The sequence below is a fragment of the Pleurodeles waltl genome, chromosome 4_2 (assembly GCF_031143425.1).
Source record: "Pleurodeles waltl isolate 20211129_DDA chromosome 4_2, aPleWal1.hap1.20221129, whole genome shotgun sequence".
Lineage (NCBI taxonomy): Eukaryota > Metazoa > Chordata > Amphibia > Caudata > Salamandridae > Pleurodeles > Pleurodeles waltl.
This window is the reverse complement of record NC_090443.1, coordinates 420,542,568-420,570,058: the sequence shown is the minus strand read 5'-3', so window position 1 is coordinate 420,570,058 and position 27,491 is coordinate 420,542,568. Positions and strand designations below refer to the sequence as shown.

General features: G+C 44.5%; 1 protein-coding gene across 3 annotated transcripts in view; it reads left to right on the top strand.

Moving 5' to 3' along the window:
• Positions 1-27,030, top strand: part of MCOLN1 (mucolipin TRP cation channel 1) — a 108,403-nt gene extending 81,373 nt beyond the window's left edge. For 2 of the 3 annotated variants that reach the window (XM_069231661.1, XM_069231663.1), the window contains exons 10-14: positions 77-178; positions 7,002-7,124; positions 16,904-17,110; positions 24,000-24,130; positions 25,210-27,030. In XM_069231661.1, the coding sequence (XP_069087762.1) occupies positions 77-178; positions 7,002-7,124; positions 16,904-17,110; positions 24,000-24,130; positions 25,210-25,249 (603 nt within the window). In that variant the 3' untranslated portion in view covers positions 25,250-27,030. The remainder of the gene's footprint in view (positions 1-76; positions 179-7,001; positions 7,125-16,903; positions 17,111-23,999; positions 24,131-25,209) is intronic. The other variant, XM_069231662.1, reaches the window with a different exon arrangement.
• Positions 27,031-27,491: the final 461 nt, after the last annotated feature.

The window sequence follows — 27,491 nt, the reverse complement described above, 5'->3', positions numbered from 1 at the left end:
CCCAAAAAATCCCTTGGTTGTTGGTCTACACATCTGTATTTTAAACGTTAAACCTTACTGTGCGTTTTCTTTTCAGAATTTTGCTAGCTACGACGTGTGCAGTATCCTGCTGGGTACATCCACGCTCCTGGTGTGGGTCGGGGTTATACGCTACCTCAGCTTCTTCCAGAAGTACAACGTAAGTTATTTCTTGAAAGTCTACAGTACCTCTCTGCCCAATATATACTTAATCCTTCTTCATAAACCCCCCAGAAGACAGTTTCTTTCACTGCAAGTGAAGCCCACATACAGACCACACGTGCCTGCCTGTTGCTGGCCCTGTCACGCAGCTGACCGAGAAGTCTGTTATCAGACAGGTGAGTCCTACTAATTAAGGGGAAATAGCAAAGCAATTGTTTGAAACCCAGTCTCTTTCAAGGAAAGACCCTGCCAGCCTCTATTAGCCCTTTACAAGGATTCTGGTTGGGTTTATTTAAGCATGTTGCTTTTATCCATAAAATGTAACAATAAGTTCGATGGCATCTGTCGCTGTAGATACGCATGTTTTGCATAGCTCGCCATCTGGTGTTGGGTCGGAGTGTTACAAGTTGTTTTTCTTCGAAGAAGTCTTTCAAGTCACGGGACCGAGTGACTCCTCTTTTTGTCTCCATTGCGCATGGGCGTCGACTCCATCTTCGATTGTTTTTTTTTCCGCCATCGGGTTCGGACGTGTTCCTGTCGCTCCGAGTTTCGGAACGGAAAAACAGCTAAATTTCGGAAGATTTTCGTCGGTATTGTTGCGTTCGGGATCGGCGTAGTTAGAGTCAACACCGCATCGAAGAGCTCCGGAGCCCTTCGGGGTAGTTTTCGATCCCCCGTCGGGGCCTGCTCGGCCCGACCGCGTGTAGAAGAACGCCGATGGAACGGACCCCGTTCCGTTTCTGTCCCAAATGCCACAAAAAATACCCCTATACAGACCAACACTTGGTCTGTAACCTGTGCCTGTCACCTGAGCACAGTGAAGACACTTGCGAGGCCTGTCGTGCGTTCCGGTCCCGAAAAACACTCCGAGACCGTCGAGCCAGAAGACTTCAAATGGCGTCCACGCCGACAGCCCACCGAGAGTTCGAGGTACAGGAAGAGGAAGAAACCTTTTCGACACACGAATCGGACTCCGAGGAATTCGACGATCCACGAACCGTGAGTAAGACGTCGAAAACCACTCATAAGAAGATTGTCAAGGCCCAGGGGACGCCACTGCCACCAGGCCATGGCTCCACCCGTAAATTCGGTGACCGACCGTCGGCACCGAAAAAGGCCCAAACAGTGCCGAGACCGTCCGACTCCGGTCGAGACACCGGCACGCAGCCTTCTCGGGACCGAGAAAGTGCTGGAGACATACATCGACACCGAGATAGTGGTGTAGACACGGCTCGACGCCGAGACAGCGGCACCGATGAAGATCGACGCCGAGATGTTTCGACTCCGAAAAAGAAAAAAGTCACCTCAGAGCCGAAAAAAGATGCAGACAGGATTTCGGTGCCAAAACAACCTGCAACCGACCCAGTTTCAGGCTCTTATACAGAAGAGCAATCAATCACCTCCCAAATGCGAAAGCATAGGTTTGAGGAAGACCTGCAATCCACCGATGTAGACCATACGCAGAAACGTATTTTTATACAGCAGGGGACAGGAAAGATAAGCACCCTTCCCCCTATTAGGAGAAAGGGAAGACTGGAATTTCAAACTGACCAAACACCACAAACAAAATTGGTGAAAAAGGTTACTCCGCCACCCTCTCCTCCACCTATAATTCACGTCTCACCAGCACAAACTCCATCACATTCCCCGGCTCACACCACCATGCGCCAAGGTGACCAGGATCAGGACGCATGGGACTTGTACGACGCCCCTGTGTCAGATAACAGTCCGGAGGCATACCCTACAAAGCCATCACCACCAGAAGACAGTACTGCATATTCTCAGGTGGTGGCTAGAGCAGCACAATTCCACAATGTAAGCCTCCACTCAGAACAAGTCGAGGATGACTTTCTATTCAACACCCTCTCCGCCACCCACAGCTCCTACCAAAGCCTGCCTATGCTACCTGGTATGCTTCGGCACTCAAAAGACATCTTTAAGGAGCCGGTCAAAAGTAGGGCAATCACACCAAGGGTGGAAAAAAAGTATAAAGCGCCTCCTACAGACCCTATTTTCATAACTTCACAGCTGCCACCAGATTCTGTCGTTGTAGGAGCAGCTAGGAAAAGGGCCAACTCCCACACATCTGGGGATGCACCACCCCCAGATAAGGAAAGCCGCAAGTTCGATGCAGCTGGAAAGAGAGTCGCAGCACAAGCTGCAAACCAGTGGCGCATCGCTAACTCACAGGCACTACTTGCGCGCTATGACAGAGCCCATTGGGATGAGATGCAACATCTCATTGAACATCTACCCAAAGACCTACAAAAGAGGGCAAAGCAAGTGGTTGAGGAAGGATAGAACATTTCAAACAACCAGATACGCTCCTCCATGGACGCAGCAGACACAGCTGCAAGAACAATAAATACATCTGTGACCATCAGAAGGCATGCATGGCTACGAACGTCTGGGTTTAAACCAGAGATTCAGCAGGCAGTTCTCAATATGCCATTCAACGAAAAAGAACTGTTCGGTCCAGAAGTGGACACGGCGATTGAGAAACTTAAAAAGGACACGGACACTGCTAAAGCCATGGGCGCACTCTACTCCCCTCAGAGCAGAGGAAATTACAGCACCTTCCGCAAAACACCCTTTAGAGGGGGGTTTCAGGGTCAGGCCACACAAGCCAGCACCTCACAGGCAACACCATCCAGTTACCAGGGACAGTACAGGGGAGGCTTTCGGGGCCAATATAGAGGAGGGCAATTCCCTAGGAATAGGGGGAAATTTCAAAGCCCCAAAACCCCTACAACTAAGCAGTGACTCACATGTCACTCACCCCCTCCACACAACACCAGTGGGGGGAAGAATAGGTCATTATTACAAAGCATGGGAGGAAATCACTACAGACACTTGGGTTCTAGCAATTATCCAAAATGGTTATTGCATAGAATTTCTACAATTCCCACCAAACATACCACCAAGAGCACAAAATTTATCAAAACATCATTCCGAGCTCCTGGAGATAGAAGTTCAAGCACTATTGCAAAAGAACGCAATCGAGTTAGTACCAAACACACAAATAAACACAGGAGTTTATTCACTGTACTTCTTAATACCAAAGAAGGACAAAACGCTAAGACCAATCCTAGACCTAAGAATACTAAACACATACATCAAATCAGACCACTTTCACATGGTCACACTACAAGAAGTGTTACCATTGCTGAAACTACACGACTACATGACAACATTAGACCTCAAAGACGCGTATTTCCATATACCAATACATCCATCGCACAGGAAATACCTAAGGTTTGTATTCAAAGGAATACACTACCAATTCAAGGTACTGCCTTTCAGTTTAACAACCGCACCAAGAGCCTTCACCAAATGTCTAGCAGTAGTCGCTGCACACATCAGAAGGCAGCAAATACATGTATTCCCGTATCTAGACGACTGGCTAATCAAGACCCATTCGTTAATAACGTACTCACACCACACAAATCAAATCATACAAACCCTCTACAAACTAGGGTTCACAGTCAACTTCGCAAAATCCAACATTCTGCTGCGCAAGGTAAAACAATACCTAGGAGCCATAATAAACACAACAATAGGAGTAGCCACTCCAAGTCCACAAAGAATTCAAAATTTCAACAACATCATACAACGCATGTATCCAACACAAAAAATACAAGCAAAGATGATATTACAACTCCTAGGCATGATGTCTTCATGCATAGCCATTGTCCCAAACGCAAGACTGCACATGAGGCCCTTACAACAGTGCCTAGCATCACAGTGGTCACAAGCACAGGGTCACCTTACAGATCTGGTGTTAATAGACCGCCAAACTTACCTCTCGCTTCTATGGTGGAACAATATAAATTTAAACAAAGGGCGGCCTTTCCAAGACCCAGTGCCACAATACGTAATAACAACAGATGCTTCCATGACAGGGTGGGGAGCACACCTCGATCAACACAGCATACAAGGACAATGGAACATACATCAAACAAAACTGCATATAAATCACCTAGAACTGCTAGCAGTTTTTCAAGCACTAAAGGCTTTTCAACCAATAATAGTTCACAAATACATTCTCGTCAAAACAGACAACATGACAACAATGTATTATCTAAACAAACAAGGGGGGACGCACTCAACGCAATTGAGCCTGCTGGCACAAAAGATATGGCGTTGGGCAATTCACAACCAAATTCGCCTAATAGCACAATTTATCCCAGGAATTCAGAATCAACTCGCAGACAATCTCTCTCGAGATCACCAACAGGTCCACGAACGGGAAATTCACCCCCAAATTCTGAACACTTACTTCACGCTCTGGGGAACACCTCAAATAGACTTGTTTGCAACAAAAGAGAACGCAAAATGCCAAAACTTCGCATCCAGATACCCACACAGGCAGTCCCACGGCAATGCCCTATGGATCAACTGGTCAGGGATATTTGCCTACGCTTTTCCTCCTCTCCCTCTCCTTCCTTATCTGGTAAACAAACTCAGTCAAAACAAACTCAAACTCATATTAATAGCACCAACTTGGGCAAGGCAACCCTGGTACACAACGCTGCTAGACCTATCAGTAGTACCCCACATCAAACTGCCCAACAGGCCGGATCTGTTAACACAACACAACCAAACGATCAGACACCCAGATCCAGCATCGCTGAATCTAGCAATCTGGCTCCTGAAATCCTAGAATTCGGACACTTACAACTTACCCAAGAATGTATGGAAGTCATAAAGCAAGCCAGAAGGCCATCCACCAGGCACTGCTATGCCAGTAAATGGAAGAGGTTTGTTTGCTACTGCCATATTAATCAAATCCAACCATTACACGCAACCCCAAAACATGTAGTGGGTTACTTGCTTCACTTACAAAAATCTAACCTAGCTTTCTCTTCCATTAAAATACACCTTGCAGCAATATCTGCATACCTGCAGCCTACCTATTCAACTTCCCTATATAGGATACCAGTCATTAAAGCATTCATGGAGGGCCTTAAAAGAATTATTCCACCAAGAACACCACCTGTTCCTTCATGGAACCTAAATGTTGTCTTAACTAGACTTATGGGTCCACCTTTTGAACCCATGCACTCCTGCGAAATACAGTTCCTAACATGGAAGGTTGCATTTCTCATCGCCATTACTTCTCTAAGAAGAGTAAGCGAGATTCAGGCGTTTACAATACAAGAACCTTTTATACAACTACACAAAAATAAGGTCGTCCTAAGGACTAATCCTAAATTTCTACCAAAAGTTATTTCACCGTTCCATCTAAATCAAACAGTGGAACTTCCAGTGTTCTTCCCACAGCCAGATTCCGTAGCTGAGAGGGCACTACATACTTTAGATGTCAAAAGAGCATTAATGTATTACATTGACAGAACAAAGAGCATCAGGAAAACTAAACAGCTATTTATTGCATTCCAAAAACCTCATGCAGGTAACCCAATATCAAAACAAGGTATAGCCAGATGGATAGTTAAATGCATCCAAATCTGCTACCTTAAAGCTAAACGACAACTGCCCATTACACCAAGGGCACACTCAACCAGAAAGAAAGGTGCTACCATGGCCTTTCTAGGAAACATCCCAATGCAAGAAATATGTAAGGCAGCCACATGGTCTACGCCTCACACATTCACCAAGCACTACTGTGTAGACGTGTTATCCGCACAACAAGCCACAGTAGGTCAAGCCGTATTAAGAACATTGTTTCAGACTACTCCCACTCCTACAGGCTGAGCCACCGCTTTGGGGAGATAACTGCTTACTAGTCTATGCAAAACATGCGTATCTACAGCGACAGATGCCATCGAACTGAAAATGTCACTTACCCAGTGTACATCTGTTCGTGGCATCAGTCGCTGTAGATTCGCATGTGCCCACCCGCCTCCCCGGGAGCCTGTAGCAGTTCGGAAGGTACCTTCAACTATTTGTATATATATTATTTTAACCTTAAATAGGTACATACTTAGTCACTCCATTGCATGGCCACTAATACTACAATACAACTCCTACCTCACCCTCTGCGGGGAAAAACAATCGAAGATGGAGTCGACGCCCATGCGCAATGGAGACAAAAGGAGGAGTCACTCGGTCCCGTGACTCGAAAGACTTCTTCGAAGAAAAACAACTTGTAACACTCCGACCCAACACCAGATGGCGAGCTATGCAAAACATGCGAATCTACAGCGACTGATGCCACGAACAGATGTACACTGGGTAAGTGACATTTTCATATTGGTTCATCTGACTTTCTAGTTGTGTTTTTTCGGTCTGTTTAGCTGTTAGGGGCCGATAGATAGGAGATGTAAAATCTAACAGTCCATTTTGACTCCCTACCGCAGCAGAGCTTCATGACGTAACCAACACTTAATCAAAAAGATTCAGGGGAATAAGCAAGGGGCATATGAGGGAGAGGGGTACTGGTGGGGGGGTCACAGGAGGGAAAGTGGCAGAACTGATGTATGTATATCACTTTAAGCGCACAGCCAGGGGTGCACCTGTCCCTGTAGGAACACAAAGGAAAGAGCTGCTTCTGGACAGCCGGACTCTAAAGGAGCTCTCAGCCAACATTGCAGGAGACCTAGATGCGCATTTCTTCAGCAACCTCTGGTTCTTCCTCCTCTTGTAATCAAATTATTTGACACTCTAGTTCCTGATGTCTGTGCGGTCAAGAGCAATTCATTGGAGAGCTGTGTCACTGGGTTCACTTGCCTTTCTACCAGGTCACCTCCCTCTTGAAGTGTACTTGTGTTGATGAGCCTGTATTTTTGTAAGCTCTTATGTACGTGTTCATACTGTCGGTTGGTGTGCCCTGACAGATTCTTATTTTCTCTTCTCATCAGATCCTGATTGTCACCATGCGTGTTGCCCTGCCAAATGTCATCCGCTTCTGCTGCTGTGTGGCTGTTATCTACCTGGGTTACTGCTTCTGTGGGTGGATTGTGCTGGGACCGTACCATGCCAAGGTAAGAATTTATCAACTGGCACAGTGGTTAGGAGCAGCTTTCGCTGTACAGCTAAATCGAGATGGAGATGGAGGTGGTGCTGTGTCAAGGTGAGACCCTGCAGACTGTCCCACTAGTTGCTCCTGTCCCTTCTGTGTTGATGGGAACTGTTCCATGCAAAGCTAGAATTTTTTTGTTATTTTTTTGTTGTGTGTTTTCCCTTTATCAAGGCATGCTTTTTTATTGTTTTATTTTAAACTTAAGTTTTAACATCATACATGCCACATGCATTACAAATCTATTTGTACAGCACATTGATAGTGATTGTCCTGATTATTAATGTATGATCTCTTCAGTTACATCAGATATCAGCATATTGACAATATTTCCCTTCCCTTATTGGGTCTTGGCTTGTCCTTTTTCCCTCTCAGTGGAATCCTGTACAACCGATTTACAAATGCTTAGGTGGAGTCAACCTTCCTCCTCCATCTTCGTAGTTGGCATTGGGTTTGTTCATTTAAGTAGTTATTGTCTACTTGTCAGTCGGATAATGGAGCAGATATGAATTTAGCGGCCACCAAATGTGTCTAGGTCGTGAGCTGGGGGGGGGGCAACAACTCCGCATAAGTCTCCAGCTGGTCTTTACAGTATATCAAATCACGCCTCCAGTCTTTGAATTTAGGCGCACACCCTCTTCCCCACCTACATGCCACTTTCCTTATTGCTAACAGGAGACTTAGGTCTACATATCTACGGTGTCCGCCACCATTTCCTCAGTGTAACCCAACAAAGCCATCTGTGGTGTGAGCGTGAGTGGTGTAGATCTCATGAAGAATAAAGCGTCCTCAGCTTTTTTCCAGAACTGCAGCACCTGGGAGAAGCCCAAGCTAAATGTAGGAAACCTGCGCGCTCTGCGCCACATCTCACGCAGCAGTTGTCTGGTCGTAAGCCATACTTATGGAGCTGCATTGGTGTGTAGCATAGTCTGTGGAGAAATTTGTAGTGTATGATATGCAATCTACTACTTGACTTGATCCTACCAGTTTGGTGGCACCAGTAGACCCATTGTTTATCCGTCGGAGGTATCTGCAGTTGCCCATTCCATCCTTCCCTCGCTTTGCCATATGTTATTGGCTGCTCTTGCTGCATTTTTTGGTAAAGTATTGAAACTAAATGTCGTGGGATGTCTGCTTGTAACAATGTGTGATAAGTGTTCACCCTGGGCAATTCTAGGGGGAAGACCGGCGTGATTACTCTAATGCTCTGTTTAAGATGGATGAACAAGAAAATGTCTAATGGCGTCCTCAACTTGTCGATTGGGAATGTTTCACGTTCCCAGAATCGGCCTTCTTTATATAAGTCATCCCATGATTGAATGCAAAGTATTGTCAGCAGTTTTCTACCCGCAGTTTCACACTATCAGGATTGCTCCCTGGTGAGAAGGCAGCATATCTGGCGAGTATAACAACTGCTTTCCCATCCGGTTGACTAATTTTAACCAAGCCATTTGTGTACAGGCCACAGTGGAGTCCTGGGGGGAGGTAACTACAATGCCGGGCCCCAAATATGCAGAGGAGGGTTTAGGGCCATAAAACCCTGTTCTACTGCTAGATGCGGCATGTACGGAGGAGAATGTTACAAGTAGTGCGCAAAGTGTTCCTGAGCGCAAATCAGGGGCTTCAAATCCCCCTCGAGCAAACAGTTAGGTCTGGATTTTCCCCATTTCAGCTGTGGCTGCTTACAAGCCAATGCCAATCGGATGAACTGTGTTTTTAGCAGTTGGAAAAAGTGTCTGGTTGTGGGAACGAAATGTTTAGGAACAAGTAGAGTAACTTCGGGAGTATGACTATTTTCATTAGCTTAGATACTGCTTGGCAACGATATAGGTAAGGTGATCCAGCACGCAATGTTGGACTGTATATTTTGTAGTGCTGTCCCATAATTTGCACACATTAGTCAGTCCCTGTCTCAGGACAGCTCAAAGGCCAAGTATCGAAGATTTGTGTCATTCCATTATAGGGGAGAATCCTCAATGAATTGGTGCGTGTTTGCGATCAGCGGGTAATTTTGCGATTTCCCCCAATATTTGGATACCGGATATATGTCCAAACTTTATAAACTCCTGCAACACTAGGTTGAGGCTCTCTGCAGGGTTTCTGAGATATAAAGTTACGTTGGCTACATATAATGAAATGAGTATATGTCTGCTGGGTATGTGGATCGCAAATGCGTTGTAATGTTGGCAGAGTTTGACTGCAAGTGGCTCCCTCACAAGCGTGAATAACAGGGGTGACAAGGGACAACCCTGCTAGGTCCCTCGAGCTATGCGGAAGGGCACAGATAATGCGCCGTTAATTTGCATACATGCCAAGGGACTAGAATTGAAAGCTAAAATTCTGCAGACTGGCTTGTTGCTGACATCTGTCCCATACCTTTGCAGAGGTTTCAGGCTTGGGCCATTGCATGCTAAATAGCCTCTCCAGATGGGCACAATGCTGACATGTCTTTTCATTCTACATTGAAATTTTGCTAGGTAAGACACCACATAAAGACCAGTTCCGGTTTATATCCTTGTAGACCAAGCAGATCATGCAGACCTTTTGTGAGCTTAGCAAGAATTTGCAGGGTCTTGCAGCCAGCTTCAAGCCATTGCTTTGCTTTATTTTTACTCTCATATGCTTTCTTCTTAAGTGCCTGACTTCCAATTATATGTTTTTGTAGGAAAGTGGAGTATTATGTGATGTGGGGGTTAGTCCTCACCATGTAATATTCTCACAATACCCCAGAGATGGTCCTTGGATTCACACTAGCAAATCCTTTGCTCAGTCTTGGTAGTGTGGCAAAGAGCAGGCAGGCTTTACTTTGAGGAACATGTGTTAAGCATTTCACAGCACAAACATTGACAATAAACAATTGACACGACTTGAAGGAAATTCAACACCAATTTATAAAAGTAGAACTTATTTTTATAGAAATTTAGACACCAAAACGAACAGTATTGGTGCAGTAGACCCGGAGATATCAATTTTTAGAAGCAATAGAAAGTCACTGCAGAAATGGCATTTAAACGTTGCATTGAATTCAATGGCAAAATATCATAAGTTGCAAAAATGCACTTAAAAAGCGAGTTGCATGAGAGCCTTGGGAGGTTAGACTAGTGCAGTCCCTGGGGCCGGATCACAACAGTCAGTGCAGTTTTACCTGGCCTGTAGCATCTGGGTGCAGAGTTGTCCTGGGTGTCCATGGTGCTGAATGGGACCCGCGTTGAAGTCAATGGCAGGGAGCCAGTGGTGGAAAACGACCACTTGGGGGTTGTAATGCCGGAAACCCTTGCAGGCTTAAGGTTGTGTGGGTTCTGGGACTAGGCTATAGCAGTCAGTTCACTTCGCTCTGGTCTGTGGGTTCCTGGTGCAGCGTTGTCCTGGCTATCCGTGGTGCTGAACAGGACTCACACTAGTGCTGACTTTAACGCTGACACAAAATCGCTGACAATGGGATGCAAAATCTCAACTGGGGACGGGTTGCAGATGTCTTCTGCAGGATGCAGGCTGTGCCCTGCACCTGCTGCGTCAAGTGTGGGGGTTAGTTACCAGACTTGCAACCAACAATCCTTGGCTGCGGAAAAGGTGCAGAATTCTTTGAAGAACTGCCCGTGGTCCAAGGAAGCGGTGTAGCAGCCTGAAACTTGGAGGTAGGCTGTACTACAATTCCCAGAAGACACTGTACCACCTGGTTTTCAACAATCCCATGACGGGCCCGATGGCCATTGAAGACTTGGAATCTGCAGGTGTTTTTACTTGCCCTTTGCAGAGGACTAATACATCTAGCACAAGGGAGACTGAAGGTGCTTCTGGCTTCCATAGTGGCTCTCTGGTCGGAAGTGACGAGTTTCAGTGAAGTACGAAGGTCGGTCACGGTTCCCAGTCTGTTGCCTCAGGGACAGAGTTTTCCTCTTTTGCTTTGGAGCAGTGGTCAGAGTCTGGTTGTCGGTGATGCAGAGCTTCTCTTGGTCCTCCTTTGAAGTTGGTCGATCAGATCTGAGGTTCTGGTATCAGGGGTGTCCCTTAAATCCTGGATTTAGGGGTTTGGAGACTAACGGACAGCTAGCTCTTAAAACTAATCTGCCCCTGGGGTGACCACATCCAGTGGGCACCTTTAGCTACCCATAACCCGCTATTCTGCAACTCCAAAAATGGCAGAAATCAAAATTTAGTGCACACACCACGCTGCTCACCCTAGAGGAGTGGTCAGCCTGCTGGGGGTGTGCACAGTACTGCATACCTTATTTCCCTCCTGTCCATGAGCAAATGTGCCTGGGGAGGGGAAAGGCAGTTTCTTCCCTGGAGGACAGCGCTGATGGCTATCAGGGGCAATGAAGCCTTTGAAGCTCACTACCCTGATAGCTGTATTCATTAGCCCGATTGAGGGGCGGGAGGTGTGACCTCCTTCTTGCCTCACATTTTTATTTCTGACCTCCATGCTGCCTGGCAGGAGGTCAGAAAACCTGTCTTGGTGGCAGCAAGCCCGGGAAAGAAGTGCGGGCTGCTCAGTCAGAGCACTAAGAAGGATAGCAAACAGGTGGGCGACCTCTAGTGCACCACTTGGGTGCATGCTAGCTGTTCCCCGACATGAGATCCATGGTGGGGGAGAGAAGGTAAGATGTTTGACACCAAACTCGACGTACCATAGTGGAGCTAGCACCCCTGGTCAGAAGGGGCTCAAGTCTCATGTTATCCTATGGACTGGCCGGCATCTATAGTGTACTTTAAGGGAAGGGACACTATAGAGACATGGAAGCTTGTGCTTATATCTCTGCACCTTAAATGTAGTGAGCGATGTCTCCTGGATTGCACAGGCATACCTTAGGGGTGTCTGGCATACATATAAGGTAGTGCAAGGGGCTGTTCTGCTCTTGGTGAGGGCAGTCTCGAACTTGAGCAGTTACTTTGGGAGGGTCAACAAGGTTGGCACAAACTCATGCTGCAGCCCTGGGGACGGACCCATATAGCCAATTGGTCCGACATTGACACTACTTTGTGTTGCTTTAGCTGATACCATGATCATGTTGGAAGTCTTGTCTAGACCTTATTTTTTTCTCTTTGGATTGTCTACAGCTGAATTTTTAAGCTATGAGTCTGCCGACCATCTGACATTAGCCAGGGTCTGCTTGATGTCTTGCCATGCCGGAATATAGTTGTTCTATAAAATACAGAAATTGAACATGGAAGTTAATACTTATCACTACATTAATGGTTAACAAAGAAAGTTGTGCAAGACTTACTTGGAGAAACAGCCTGGGTCTCCCTTTCATATTCAAACCTATTGTTGTTAAAGATATGAAAAGATCCTTGAAACCGGCTAGGACAAGGTCATTACTTTAAATATTAGCTTTGCTCCATATTCCACCCAGAACCCAAATACCTTAGTTCTCTAAAGCTGCTCAGTAGGTTTTGCCTCTGGATTGCCAGCCTGCAACATTTATGGTGGAACTACTGTGATATCTGGTTGTCTTTAAACCTGCACCATGAAGTTGTTAATCTTCCCTATCCTTGCTTTAGATACAGACAAGCGGTGGGGTGTGCTGTAGGATGTAAAACTTGCTTTCTGGCTCTTGGTGTGAAGTCTGGGGTGCTGTGGTTGAGTGAGAAAAAGATTGGCAGAGCCAATAGGTCATGTTTATTAATGAAAGTGCCTGGTTCCTTCCATCCACGTAGTCTGTCATCCATCCTCCCAGAGTGTCATACACTCATAATCTTTGCACTCGATCACTCTTTCATTCTTGCATCTATTCATCTATTCTTGAATTCACCCACTCACCTATCCAATACCAAAAGCATACTAACTTGCAAAGAGGTTTATTAATATGTAGGCCAGACTAATTTAATTTGCTTTTAGTTTGTGAGGAATGAGATTGCCGTTTCTAGTGCCATTTGTAGTCTGTGAGGTGTGTGAGTGCTTCCAGTACTGCGTGATTGCTAGTATGTGAAATGTGTAAGGGTGCTGTTAGTAGTGTGAGGTTGCTAGTGTGTGAATGCAGTGAGTAGTGTCATATTGCTTTTCAGAGAGATATGAGAGCCATCTATATTGGGTGAGTAATAGTTTGTCAAGAGTGTGAGTGCGCTTATGGTAAAGTGTGACTGCTCTGCACACTTGAAGTACTTCTAGTAGTGTGAGATTGTTAGAATGTGAGGGGTGTAAGAATGCTTCCAGTAGTGTCCGAATTAATCTTGGATTTGAATGCTGTTTCCTCATAAGGGTGCTTTTCAACTATAAGGGATTTAGCAGTTCCCGTTGTGTTTTTGTTGAGACTATGGGTGAATGCATGCTCTCTACTTAATGACAAAAGAATCTATCCTTCTTCAATGGAGTCTACTTCATCTGCTTGTGAACCTTAGTGGACTTCTTACCCCAAGGATTGCACTGGGTGGGGATTCCAAAGTCCATTCATTCATTAATGACCCAGTGTTATTCTTTTTTCCTTTGCTGAACCCTTGTCCAGTGACCACTGCCAGACCACTACAGACACTTCCCTCAGCACAGATCACTGACCCACAAACCATGTGTTCAGCTTGCTGTGTTATTAGCATCACAAAGTGTAGTTACATTGGTGACCAGAGCCGGAGCCTGCGCCACCAAATAACTTGCTGTTCAGGCACCCATTCCTGCTCTGGCTCTGTCCAGCCATCTGTACATAAAGAGATCCACAGCAGTTTCCAGTACTTGCTGCGGATCCCAGTGCATCAACCCCAAAGTTACTAGATTTCCTCTGCACACCAGAAAGTGGGCTTCATTTGCGGGGCATATTTTGCTACATTACGCTTAACATGAGCAGCTGGTTGTCACCCGACAGGATCATTATTGTTCACATGTGCAGAAAAGCACAAACAAAGGCACTAGATAACTCAGAGTATATCCACACACCACTGAGATGAGAGGAGGCAGCTCTTGGGGACGAAACCCAGTTACAGTCGAAACAATGCATAGCATAAGAACTGCTGAGGGAGCACACCATAAGGTTTAGTAGTATATTACTGCTCACCAATCCATTCCATATGCTGCCACGTCATTATATTCTGAAGCGGCAACCATCTTAGATGTATGGGAACCAAAACAAATCATACAGTGTTATGCCTGCCATGTCCTGGTGGCTGCACACCTGTGGCGTTATGCACTATTGTTTTTTCAGCATTACAGCTGTTGAAGCTTGTTGTGTGAGTGCTGGGCGGGTCGGTGATAGTCATCTAAGGCATTTGACAAGTCCAATACACATCCAGTGTAGGGCTGGTTTCTTCTGGGGCAGTAAACAAGCATAATACACCTTTATTACAGTTCGTGTGGGAATGGACTCTAATGGATAGGGCGAAGGGGTGAAGGGGCAATTCAATTACTGTGCTCCAGTTGTGACAATGAGCCTTTTATCTGTGGACCCAAACTCAGCACTAGGTACACCCCTTTTAGTACTTCACCCACAGGGAAGCAGAGCAGGTCAAATTTCAGGGTGTGGAATTTAATAAAATATCTATTTGTCTATGTGACAGGTTGCTTTATAAATAAACTTATCCTGTAAAAAAAAAAATCAACTTGTCCCATTGGTGCCACGTAGTGTGGTGACAAATAATGCAGCAACATCCTTATATAAGGGCTCTGATAATAGCTTCCTTAATTATGCCAGGGAACATACTACAGCAGGTTTTGCAATTCCCTCATTTTGGCACCTTTCCGCAGATCTATATACTGGTGCTTGTGACAGTGGTCAGCAATTTGTCTGGGGTTAAAATGCCCTTTTGTTACGAAAACAATGGAGGTAAAGTGAACTTGGAAATGCTCAACAGATGTTCGGGTGAGCAAAATCTACACATGCATATTTGCTTGTGCGCAAATATTTCTTATGAGTACAATTTCCTACCCTACTTTTTAAAATTCTCGTGAGCTCATGAAAGCTGTAGATCTTCTGGACTAATGCAAGGACAAATACCAAGGGTGCACTTTTGTGTCTTTCTTTGAGAATCAGGCCCCTAATTAGCTGCTACCTATCTATCTGTCGCTGGCTTCATCGTGAGTGGCCGTATTCTGTTAGAACCACTGTCAGTAGTGCAGTCCGAGCTTACAACATTTTCTAAGAGCGTTCACGTCCATATAAAAGGCTTTGTGTTAATGAACCATAAATATTAGTTCGACCAGCATCAACATATGGACACAAATATTACCTTAACTGCAGACAGTGCCCTTCGCTGATCCCGAATGTGGTGCCGTAAACTGGCAGCCAAAATGTTTGTGCTGCAAGGAGTAGTGCCGTCTGTTCCTTAGGGCACGTAGACATGAAAACTTATAGTCCTTGACCACACACAATGTGTTCAGAGGGCAATTGCTGTGCAGGCGAGACCAAAAAAGGAGCTACTATGACCTTCCTAAAATTGCTTACAGACCTCAGCAAAGCAGGCACATGGCCTACTCCACACACCTTCACAGGCATTACTCTGTGGACATTTCTGCCCCCAAAAAAGCCCAGGACACGCAAAGTCATTAGAACATTTTTCCAAACATCATCACCTGCTCGCAATCCACTGCTTTAGACAGCGAAGACTGCTTTTCAGTCTTTGCAAAGCATGTGACCTGCAGCTACACTCGCTACAAATGGAAAATATTACCTGTAACTTTGTAGCTTGTACTGGATTCACATGCTCCCTCCCATCTCCCTGGATACATGCTCATGTTTCAGATGTTTTCCATTATTATGCATACATTTTTAAACATGTTCTCGTTACACTTGTAGACTTGCTTTCCTGCTTTACGCAACCTACTTTCACTCACCCTTTTGGGGGGAAACATTCTTTGTCCTGGCGCATTGCAAGTTTCGTGAAGGAATCACTAGTCGCTCCAAAGCTGAAAATTTTACTTCAAAGAAAAGCAACTTGCTATGTCTTCTCCCAACACTAAATGCCTAGATGGCATGGGTGTGCAAAGCACGTGAATTTATAGCACTAGACGCTATTAACTTGTAGTTACAAGTAAGTAACATTTTCCATCCATCCCGGTTTAAAACCATTTTTTAGTGGTGACGTAATAAAATTCGTCCTGGTGGGCAAAATGTTAGAACTTCATAGTAGTATTCAGTGTGGTATTTGGTTCTTGTTAGACTTACTCTTTTTGGTGTTCCATAGCTATATATGTACAGTAATGATTTGACGTTGTGATCACAAGATGCTCTGCCATGGGGGTGGGTCCCCTTAAACAAATTTAGGCACCTTGATCTTCACTGTTATTGCACTGACATGCTCCTGAAAAGCTGAAACTGTCTTGCTGTGCCTTGCATTAAGCAGTCTGATTTGTTGATGTTTCAGTCTAACCGGAATGCCCAGAAATTGTAATACCTTACCCCCCCCCCCCCCCCCCCCCCCCTTCTGTTCTCTTCCCCTAAGTAGTAAGTGCTAAAGATGGTCATTAGGATCAATTCAGAGCTACTTTTCACGTACAATTAGATTTGCAAAGATATCTTTGGGTCTGACGATCTCTGCTGTGTCTCATGGGTGTATCAGAGGAGGTGGTTGGTATTTGGGGAGTCTCTTTTTGCTTGCAGTTCTGCTCTCTGTTGATGTTGTCCTGGTGCCCTGTTTTCACACTCCATGCATCTTCATGAGTTTGCCTCTATAATGACTTTGCTTGCAGTTCTACTACTTGCCTGTGTCTAGAGTGCTATTTCCTTCCTCCTCATGCATGTCTGTTTGAGGTTTATTTTAGAATCGCATGCCCCTGTTCTCCCTGTCAGTGTACCTTTTGATGGTTTTCCTCATTTCTTGCAGTTCCGTTCCTTGTCCATGGTGTCGGAGTGCCTCTTTTCACTCATCAATGGAGATGACATGTTTGTAACCTTTGCGGAGATGCAGCAGAACAGTTACCTGGTGTGGCTCTTCAGCCAGGTCTACCTCTACACCTTCATCAGCCTCTTCATCTATATGGTGCTCAGCCTCTTCATTGCCCTAATCACTGGCTCCTACGAAACTATCAAGGTCAGCACGTCAAGCACATCTGCCCATCTGGATGACCATACCCTGTGTTGTGTAGGGGTACCGGATGTGATGAGGCATTGCTCATCAGTTCTTTTTGAGCCAATGGCTTGAAAAGATGGATTATGAATGATTCGCACTTCCCTCCTGAGGCCCCAAGAGGGGGAAACGGCATGTTTAGTGTCTCACCATTCCCTAATAAATGTTAGGAAAAGGAACAGCAAGCAGGGTACGAGACCTCTGTACTCTCAATACCAACCTGTTCCTGAAATGTGCATGGGTGTGTGTTTGTTGTGTTCAGAATTACAGCAGATTGCGGTTTCTGACAGTTTGGTCTGTTTGGGGCAGGTGTTGCAGGTGTAAGCCATTTGTGCACTTTTGGTGCAAGAAAGAAAATAAATATTTTTTTCTGATTAGTGCATACTTTCATTGCTATGTCCAGCAAGGCGTTTGCTATAATAATTGTGTAGGTCTGTTAAACAGTGCTGTGCAAGCAATGGGGTTGTTTTGCAGGCTTAGTTGGTTAGGTGAGTCTGGAGAGATCACCAGTTTGGAGTTGCTGTACTCCTCAGGACAGGTTGCTGCCAGATGGTTGCAGCTGAAGTTAGTGCTGGAGACTTCTGGGCTAGTCTAGCAGTGGTTGGTGGAGTTTGCTGCAGTTGTGAAGTAACAGGACGGTTAACGTTTTTCTTGGCTAGTATGACACAGTGGCATTTTATTGTTGGGTTAGAAGTCTGCATGACATGGCTGGACAGATTGATTGCAGGGTGAGATTTGTAATCTTTGTTCGTTAAGAGATACTGCCGTGGGCACAGCTGCACTATCAAGACCAGTCACCTTAAAGTCGGCAGTGATGCTGTTTCACAGTGACAAATTAAAATACTGGCAAAATGAAGAGTTTGAACAAGTTTTATCTGTTCTCTGTCTACACAACTTCCTATATGAACCATTCCTGACAGTGCCTTTTTGTCCATAATTTAAGTTGGAATCCATTCTGGAAAAGTGGGGCATTAGTGTGGACTGATATGCAGCACAAACCGTGCGTAGCCATCTTGAGATGCGCAGGTGCCTCCAAATTATTAGAAGGCACTTAGCAGAAATTCCCAAATCAGCAGTCAGATCCACATTTTAGTGGCCATAATGACTTTGAAAAGTAGCAACTGAGTTCATGTGTGTTGGCCAGGGTGGGACCAGTGACTAAAACAAGCATTGGCAAAGCCAATCGGTCTTGCATATGCAAGACATTTTGGCTTTGCCAATGTTTTTTAACCATTTTGCGAATGTCTGAAAGTAAAAACCTTTTTCACAGCAAGCATTGTAAACGTTATAGGTTTTTAGTTTTTTTACTTGCAGCTAAGCTGCACTGAAGCTAGCGTTGCTGCATAATCTATACTATAACGTCCCTGTAGATCTATAGTCTGAGGGCCGCAAGTACACTGTTTGACTTTGCATACGGCCCCCCCCTTTCAAAACGGATAAGCATTTATATACAGGTTAATCAACGTGAAAGAATGCAAGTAACTAGTGTGTCCTATACAGATACATTTTGGGCCACCTTCATTTTTAAAGACATTCTGCAACAAACGTGTAAATATGAAAAAGTCACTTTAAAAATTCCAAAAAAGTATTTTATTCACATGCAGAACAGTTTCATCTTAGTAGTAGTAATATCAGACTAAATCAGTGCAAGTTTTTTTTTTTTTTTTTTTTTAAGCACTAGTTTTCAAACCTGAATTTTGAAGCGTTCGTGCTTCCAAAAGCCTTATGAACTAAAAGGCAGGTCAGTTATGTGCACCCTTTGGTTGACCCTAGGTTGCCATTCTATATAGAAAACATTTTAGTAAAATCAAATGTTGGAGGAGTTTTTCGTACACAGCACATCCTCAAGGTATGTATTTCAAGATTGTATTATATGTACAAATAAAGAACTAGCATTTGCACAGCCTATAGTTTTTGCCTAAGTGCAATCTGTTGCCTTTGTCAATGTTTTTTTCACATGTTGCAGATGTCTATAGTAAAGATGGGAAGTAACGGAAAAAGTTGCTGACTTGGGTAATCGGATTCAAATCTTGGCATTTGCTTAACACCCTGTGATCCTGTCCAAATCATGTATTCTCCGCAGTGCCATAAAAAGTGTCTTTTTGCAATATAACTGGTGCTCTTATAAAGCGCTGAAAATCTTTAAAGTGCTTTTTATAAAAGCTACTCGTTCTGTGAAAAAAGGTGATCCATCCACTTTTAAGGTGTGCCGGTGTGCTAACTGAGGTGAAAAGGAAGCCTGCAAGGGAGGAAGCATGTGAGGGAAGAGAGGAAGCACAGCGGTGGAGGAGAAGGTGCTTGCACTGTTCCACCGGGGGCCCTGGTATGGCAGACGATTGCTAGGGAGTGGGGAGATATCGGCCAGAGCTGGTTCTGAGTGTGAGATAGTCGTGAAATATAGCAATAATCTGTGTTCAGTGGCTTTCCTAGACCTTTTGGCCCCTGTGGCATCGCACCTGCTGCACCATTCAGATCATGGCCCTAGTGCCTGCAAGATAACTGCACTTGTGACCGCTTGTTTGCTAGTAAAATATAGCAATAATTGGTAGTCAGTGGGTTTCCTAGAGCTTTTGGCCCTGTGCCACTGCACCTGCTGTACTATTCAAATCACGCACGGTAAATGCGCTTGTGACTGCTTGTTTAGTAGCAAAAGATTGGAATAATCGGTGTTCAGTGGGTTTCCTAGAGTTTTTGGCCCCTGTGCCTCTGCAGCTGCTGCACCACTCGAATCATGACCCTAATGCCTGCAAGGTAACTCCACTTTTGACTTTTTGTTTAGTAGTAAAAGATAGCAGTAATCGGTGTTCAGTGGGTTTCCTAGACCAGTGGTTCCCAACCTGTGGTCCGGGGACCCCGGGGGTCCGCGACTGCTTAGAAAATAAAATAATATTAACAGATTAGGTCACCATCTTTAAGTAATGGTCAGTTGGGGGTCCCCGGATTCCAATAATGATTCGGTGGTGGTCCCCTTGTTCCAGTAATGATAAAGTAGGGGTCCACAGAAGTCAAAAGGTTAGGAACCGCTGTCCTAGACCTTTTGGCCCCTAGTGCCTCAAAGGTACCTGCACTTGTGACTGCTTGTTTAGTAGTAAAACATAGGCACAGTTGCAGACGGAAAACATAATTATTGTGTAGCTAAACATAAACACAAAGGCTTCCATAAAAATTGCCTTTAAACATATCCAGCTCTCTAAAACGAGTTGCCACAAATGTCATAAATAAAGCATATGCTTTACACATTAAAATGAAAACCAAGCTGTGTTAAATTGTGTTACAATGTGGCTGGCTCTTTCCTGTGGAATTATCTTATCTCGTGCGTAATAGTGAGTGAGCTATAAACAGTGTAAATTGCCTTATAGTATTCAAACGTGATTTTAGAAACGTTCATGCTTCCACCCCCTCTGACAATGCTAATAGAGAACTTCATGCCCCAATAATGAAAGGCAAATGTTTTGTGCCATAGAAGAACGAGATACCTGTTGAGATAGCTCTATGTAAAATAACATTTAAAAAATGGTACAAGTAGGCTTCATGGAGAAAGTACACTGCATTCCTTTTTCCTGTAAATAATCTCACTTTGAAATGAGCTGAAAACAAAATACAGGAGGTTATCTCAAAGACACAGTTTGACATTTGATCTTGGTCTTTGAATGCCCAGCAAATGTGATAAGATTTACAGGCCTGTTTATTTCAGAAAAGGAGTTTGTGGAAGAATACTGTAAACATGGCTTTAGCATGGGTGTTAGAAATGGGGATTTTGGTTGGCAGTCAGGTTACACCCTGTCCAAGCAAGGACCCTCACCCTAGTTGGGGTAAAGGAGAATCACACTCAGTTAACCCCCGCTCACCCCCTTGGTAGCTTGGCAAGAGCAGGCATGCTTAACTCAGAGACAATGTGCTAAGTATTTGTACCAACACACACAGTAATACAGTGAACCACTACAAAATGACACAACACAGGTTTATAAAAATATAAAATATTTTATCTAAATAAACAAGACCAAATAAAATAAAAATCCACAATATACAGTCAAAACTATGAATTTAGCACTTAAAAAGAAGAAAACAGTGATTTGAGGTGCAAACACTGCAAGTTGGTAAAATACGGCGTGGTAACGGAGTCGTTTCCTACAATGCGACGCCAATGATGCCGTTCATGGAGTCGATCGACCCCCAGGTACAGTACCTTCAGAACAAGTAGGAAACGGGCCGGTGCACGGAGTCGGGGAGAGCGGCTTCGCTGAGTCTGATGCAGCGTCGGTTCTGGTGCCATGGGGCAGGAGGACATCGGCATCGTGCAGCTGCGCCTTGTCCTTTCTACAGGGTGGTGGAGGTGAGGCAGCGTCTGATGCGAAGTCGGTCCCTTGGTTCCACCAGATGCAAAGTCCGGCGGAGTTGCAATGCTTCGGGGCAACCTCACAGGGTTGCAATGGCATCACAGGGCCGCAGGAGCTGCAATGTCATCGGATCGTCACAGACGTTGGACTTAAGACACTCCGGTCTCAGTGAAGTCGATCAGGGTCAGCGGTTGCAGCGACGCGAGGCCTACTGGGTCATCGTACTTCAGCGAGGTCCACAGCCTCGGGGCAGGCGGCATTGTGGTTCCGTGGTAGCAGCATCAGCTCACAGGGTCATCTGATTCACACTCAGTGAGGTCCACGGCCTCTGGGCAAGCGGAGTCGCGGTTCCGGGCAGTGGGATCCTTTACGAAGTCACACTGTGTTGTCCAGCGTCGTTAGACTGGTTTTTCTCCAGGACTTTATTTACAGGGGTCCAGGAACTGGAAAGGATCCCTCTGGCAAGCTAGAGTCCACAGCTTCATAACAGGAGGAAGCTCTACTCCAAGCCCTTGGAGTCACTTCTCAAGCAGGAATGCAACAAAGTCCAGTCTCTGTCCCCTTGCACAGGCAGAAGCAGCAACTTCAGGATATTCCAGCACAGCCACAGGCCAGGGCAGCACTTATCCTCAGCTGTTAAGCCCTTCTCCAGGCAGAGATTCCTCTTGAATCCTTGAAGTAATTTGATTTTCAGGGGTTTTGGGTGCCCTTCTTATACCCCTTTCTGCCTTTGAAATAGGCCTACTTCAAAGAGACGTCTCTGTTGCTATCAAGATCCTGCCTTGCACAGGCCACGCCCCAGACACACACCAGGGGGTTGGAGACTGCATTGTGTGAGGAGAGGCGCAGCCCTTTCAGGTGTAATTGACCATTCTTCCCCTCCCTCCCAGCAGAGATGTATCATCAGGATATGCAGGCTACACCCCAGCTCCCTTTGTGTCGCTGTCTAGAGAGAGGTACAAACGGCCCAACTGACAAACTGACCCAGAGAGGAAATCCACAAACAGGCAGAGTCACAGAATGGTTTAAGCAAGAAAATACCTACTTTGTAAAAGTGGCATTTCAAACACACAAGCTAAAAACCAACTTCACTAAAAGATCTATTTTTAAATTGTGAGTTCAGAGACCCAAACTCCACATGTCTACCTGCTCCCAAAGGAAATCTGCGCTCTAATCATATTTAAAAGCAGCCCCATGTTAACCTATGAGAGAGATAGGCCTTGCAGTAGTGAAAAACCAAATTTGGCAGTAATTCACTGTCAGGATATGTGAAACACATAAGTACATGTCCCACCTTTAACATACACTGCACCCTGCCCATGGGGGGCTACCTAGGGCCTACCTTAGGGGTGCCTCACATGTATAAAAAGGGAAGGTTTAGGCCTGGCAAGTGGGTACCCTTGCCAAGTCAAATTGGCAGTTTAAAACTGCACTCAGACACTGCAGTGACAGGTCTGAGTCATGTCTACAGGGCTACTAATGCGGGTGGCACAACCAGTGCTGCAGGCCCACTAGTAGCATTTGATTTACAGGCCCTGGGCACCTCTTGTGCACTTTACTAGGGACGTACCAGTAAATCAGGTATGCCAATCATGGATAAGCCAATCAACAATTTACACAAAGAGCATATGCACTTTAGCACTGGTTAGCAGTGGTAAATTGCTCAGAGTCCTAAAGCCAACAAAAACAGGTCAGAAAAAATAGGAGTAAGGAAGAAAAAAAGATTGGAGATGACCCTGCAAAAGGGAAAAAGTCCAACAGTGGGCAGGTACAAACTCGAACTGGGCAGACTTAAGCCAGCAAATAGAAACCCAGAAAACATGAGTTACGAACCACAAAGTAAATGGCAAACACCGGGCAGAATGAATTTCCAGGTCATCTTTCTGAAATCCCTCAAGATGTCTTTCGCAGACCAGACAGCTGAGCTGCCTGGACGCTGCGACCTAAAAAATGCTGTCCCTTGTTCAATTTGATATGAAAGATGGTATCAGCTATCAGATTTGAGAAACATAAAACGTTTTAAAGAATGTATTTTCACGTTTTTTAGCTTCTTTATTTCATTAGCAGGAAGAGCCTTACGTGGTCTATGATACATTTGAGAAAATATATGTAGAGCGCACTCTCAAACCTGCACCTTCTTGGATCTGTTCATGTAGCTGACCTATCTCAGTGACACGCCTCGTAGGACGGTGAGGGTGAAGCATTTGTCTGGAGATTATGGTGATACTGGTAAAAAACTTTTCTTTATCTTATGTGGGAAAAGCTGGTCATTGCTTTCCACCAGGCATCTTGTTGGCATCGCACCCTGGCCGGCTTGCTAGCTCGATGTGGTTCTGAACATTTCTTAGGGTTGGCTCTGATTTTGGTCAGAATCGTAGGCGTTTAATTTGTAGGCTCTTGTTGATGGTAATAGTGATTCTAGCTGGATGTCAACTATTTACACACTAGGTGAGATGTACTCCAATGTACCACAACTCCTTGGTATTATGTTAATTCTCATTGTTTCTTTATTTTAGCACCAGAGCACAGAAGACAAGCAGGTGACTGCCCTTTATGCGTACATTGCTGAGTGTAAGGACAGCCCTGGCTCTGGCAAATTCCGAAATTCAGGCGCCTCTGCTTGCTCCATGTTTTGCTGCTGTAAACGGTATGTTATGTCCAGCCTTATCATAGGGTTCTGATGCACTGAAAGTCGATAATCTTGAAAATGTGATAGAATTGAGAGTAGGAGGCAGAGCCAGGAGCTACTGGAATGCAAGATTCTCAGGAATATGTACACAAGGTGCATTCACTGACAGTGATTCTAAATGGAAATCTTGTGCACAGTTAGTGGTTTTTCTGATAATCGTGCATAAATTCAGCTCTCCTGGACCTGTGTTGGATAACCCTTATCTACAGGCTAAGCAGTCATTATGATGGGATTACAGAGTGGTAGATGCATTTATAAGTGCTAAATTACAAACTAAGTTTGTGATTAGGCTATGTTAATGTTTAACAGACAGCTAAACGTAGATGTTACTCAGTTTTGGGTCAAAATTGTTCATAGTTGGGGCAAAGTGGTACTCTAGGTAGTATATGAAGCCAATTTATTCTGTGTCACTATAGCAATCCTGTGTTTCTTGTCACTGTTTCTAGACTCCTTGACTCCCAGTGATAGGTTTGACCCAACTGTTCTGGTTTTAGTGTTTCCATGAAGAGTAGGTTGTTCGGTTGTGCTGCCCGGGCTGGAAGAGAGGTTGCATAGTTCTGTACTTCGATCTCCCAGACATTTCCCCCTTGTTTCCTTTCAGCAGTTTGAACTTTTATCAGCAGAATAGGCGCCCTCAGTGGATTGTAGCATGTGCACTTGCAGATGGGATGGATAGTTGCAGAACGTGAAGGGGAAATGCAAGGTAGAACTACTGCAGCTGATTTAATTAGAATGGAAGGAGAAAGGATCCAGTGAAAATGAAGCCCTTGGTCTATAGACTTTTGGTGGAAATTTAAGGTGCATTGCATGGTAAACTGCAAGATGATTGACAGCAGTGCATTAGTCGAGATTGCAAGGGAGTGTGGGAGTTTCAAACATTTCTGGGCAAGTGAGAGCCTGTAGAGGCTTCTTGGAGACAGGCACATCTAGTACAAAGAAAAAACTGTGCACTTTGATGAGAAGGTGGGCGTGCCTGTAAGTTTAGCTGCTATAACCAGAACTGCTGTCTCAGATCTTTCTTTTTGCTTCCTCTGTAGCAGATCTTCCATGGACGATGAAGCGCTTGTGATAAACTGATCTTTCAAGTCTGCCTCTCAGCGAATGGTTTGTTCAAGGTGGACCATTTAACCTCCATTCCTTCTAATGTTCTGAGAGGAGCCAAAGTTCTTCTCAACATCCAATTTCGGAGCTGGAGTCCCTCCCAGGCTGTGACTATTTGCGCGTATTATTGACCAGACCTTTTTATCCTGGAAAAGGGAGGCCTTTCAATGTGTCTCAAATGCCCGTCTTATTAAACTTTTAGTACTGGAGGTGTTGCCCACTCCAATCACTTCGCTGGAAAAAATTGCATTCCTTCTGTGTTGGGTTCTGGATTCCAACTCCTCATTACTTATGTAAGCAGGAAGATGGGTACTCACAACAAACATACCTTATCTTGGAGTTGGACCTGTCGGAAGTACTTTCATTCTCAGGCTGGCGCTCTCAAGTGAAAACTGACAATGTCCAGTGCCATCCAGACATGTTGCCAATTTCCTCGACCCCTCCTTCCTCCATCAAAGTATTTGTACAGAGACATTGCTGCTAGTGGAGCCGGTCTCTGTCCCCCAAATTATAAAGTGATAACTTTGCTTCTACAACCTACTTGGCTAAATTCTGAAATATGAGTCTTGGTGGCATGTCAGACAACAGATGTCTCTGGAAGATTTTGCAATGAACATGGCCTTATTGCTCAGCGAGGAATTGCCTTGTGTGTACAGTGAGCGCCCAGGTTATGTCTTAGGTTTACTTGAAATTGCACACAGAACTGTCTAGCCTGCCTACACTTGGAGAACACTTGCAATTTTACACCTTTGCATTTCATTTTTAAGATGGAATATAGGGGTTTTATGTGCTGTTTTCATGCAGCCCAAACTGCAGTTCGACTTCTGTAGAGCGATAACGAGCTTCTGAACAATCCGTTTGGAACTTATTTCGACATGTGTAAGAAAGCACCCCCTTTGATCAAAATCACTCTATTACCCCTGTTCCCTGTTTAAACAGTGGCAGAGATTGGTAGATCTGTGTGTTCTAATTCGAAACAAACTTGTTTTTAATGCACTTTTAACTCAAAACTTTTTATTACAAAATGTGAACATAGTATGAAGCGTTCTAGGTCAGAGATGGGACCTTTGCCACTTTGACTGAGTCCTTACCCATTTCATGACCATTAGGTGCACAATTATTAACCAATACTGCTATCTGTGTATTTATTTTAAACCATTAGAATACTGTAAATACAAATGTAGCTTTTACTCTTAAATGTGACCTATATATTGTAACAAATGTGGGTTTTACATGACCTAGGTTTTTTTTTTAAATTACTGAATGGTGAGTTTCTTCTGCAGTATAAATTTAGGTCTAGTTTGCAATGAACGCACTCCCCCCATAGTAGAGGATTCTATGACATTAACACAAAGTGTTACGTTGTCATTTGCACACTGAGATACAGGATGATGGCACATAACTCCTATTTGAATAGCATTTCACTTCACGACTCTTCTCCTAAATCACAATTGTTGATGTTTCTCGTGGGAGAGGTCTACCATTGGCTACATTTTTTATCGTATTGTTGAATAGGGTAGGCTTGTAAGGTGTCCTAGACTGTCTTCTTTTCACACGTATTGTTAAATGTAAAAGTTTCCCATCTTTCTCCCAAATGATGATGACCTGAGAACGTGAAACATTATTCCATTAGATCTATTTTGAGTACATTTAGCAGAGCTCAAACTCCCACTACATATGCACTTCTTGGGTGGAATGGTGATGGGCCTGTAAAATTAATGATGCTTTGCTGACATTAAAGAAAGTTGGCATTTTTAGTGATTTATCATGTTTTGTGAAACTCTACTCTTGCATTGAAATGCCTTGGCAATTTCACTGCCACAGAAACCATCTAAAATCTGACTGAAAAAGTTGGTGTGCCAATTAGGAAGTATGCAGCAGTGGATTATGAAGGTAGTAGATCTACATATAAATGTATATCTAGTTGTATTGCCCACAATTTCCTGAGTTAGCATTGAACTGATGGTGGCATTACTAGTAGTGTAGCTCTAGCTCGAAGCGGCAGGGCTTGTGTCGAGAGATGTGTGCTTCGTCCCTGAAGGATATCTCCCTAATAGAGGCAAATGTAACAGGTTTGTTTTTAATCAGTCTGTATATCTGGATGTAGTTTTTAAAATTACACTAAAGTATCATGTCTATAAAATTATGTTTGTCAGTGAATGTATTTGTGTTAATAACGCTCACAACCTGAGTTCTTGTGGTGTTCAGGAAGGGTGGG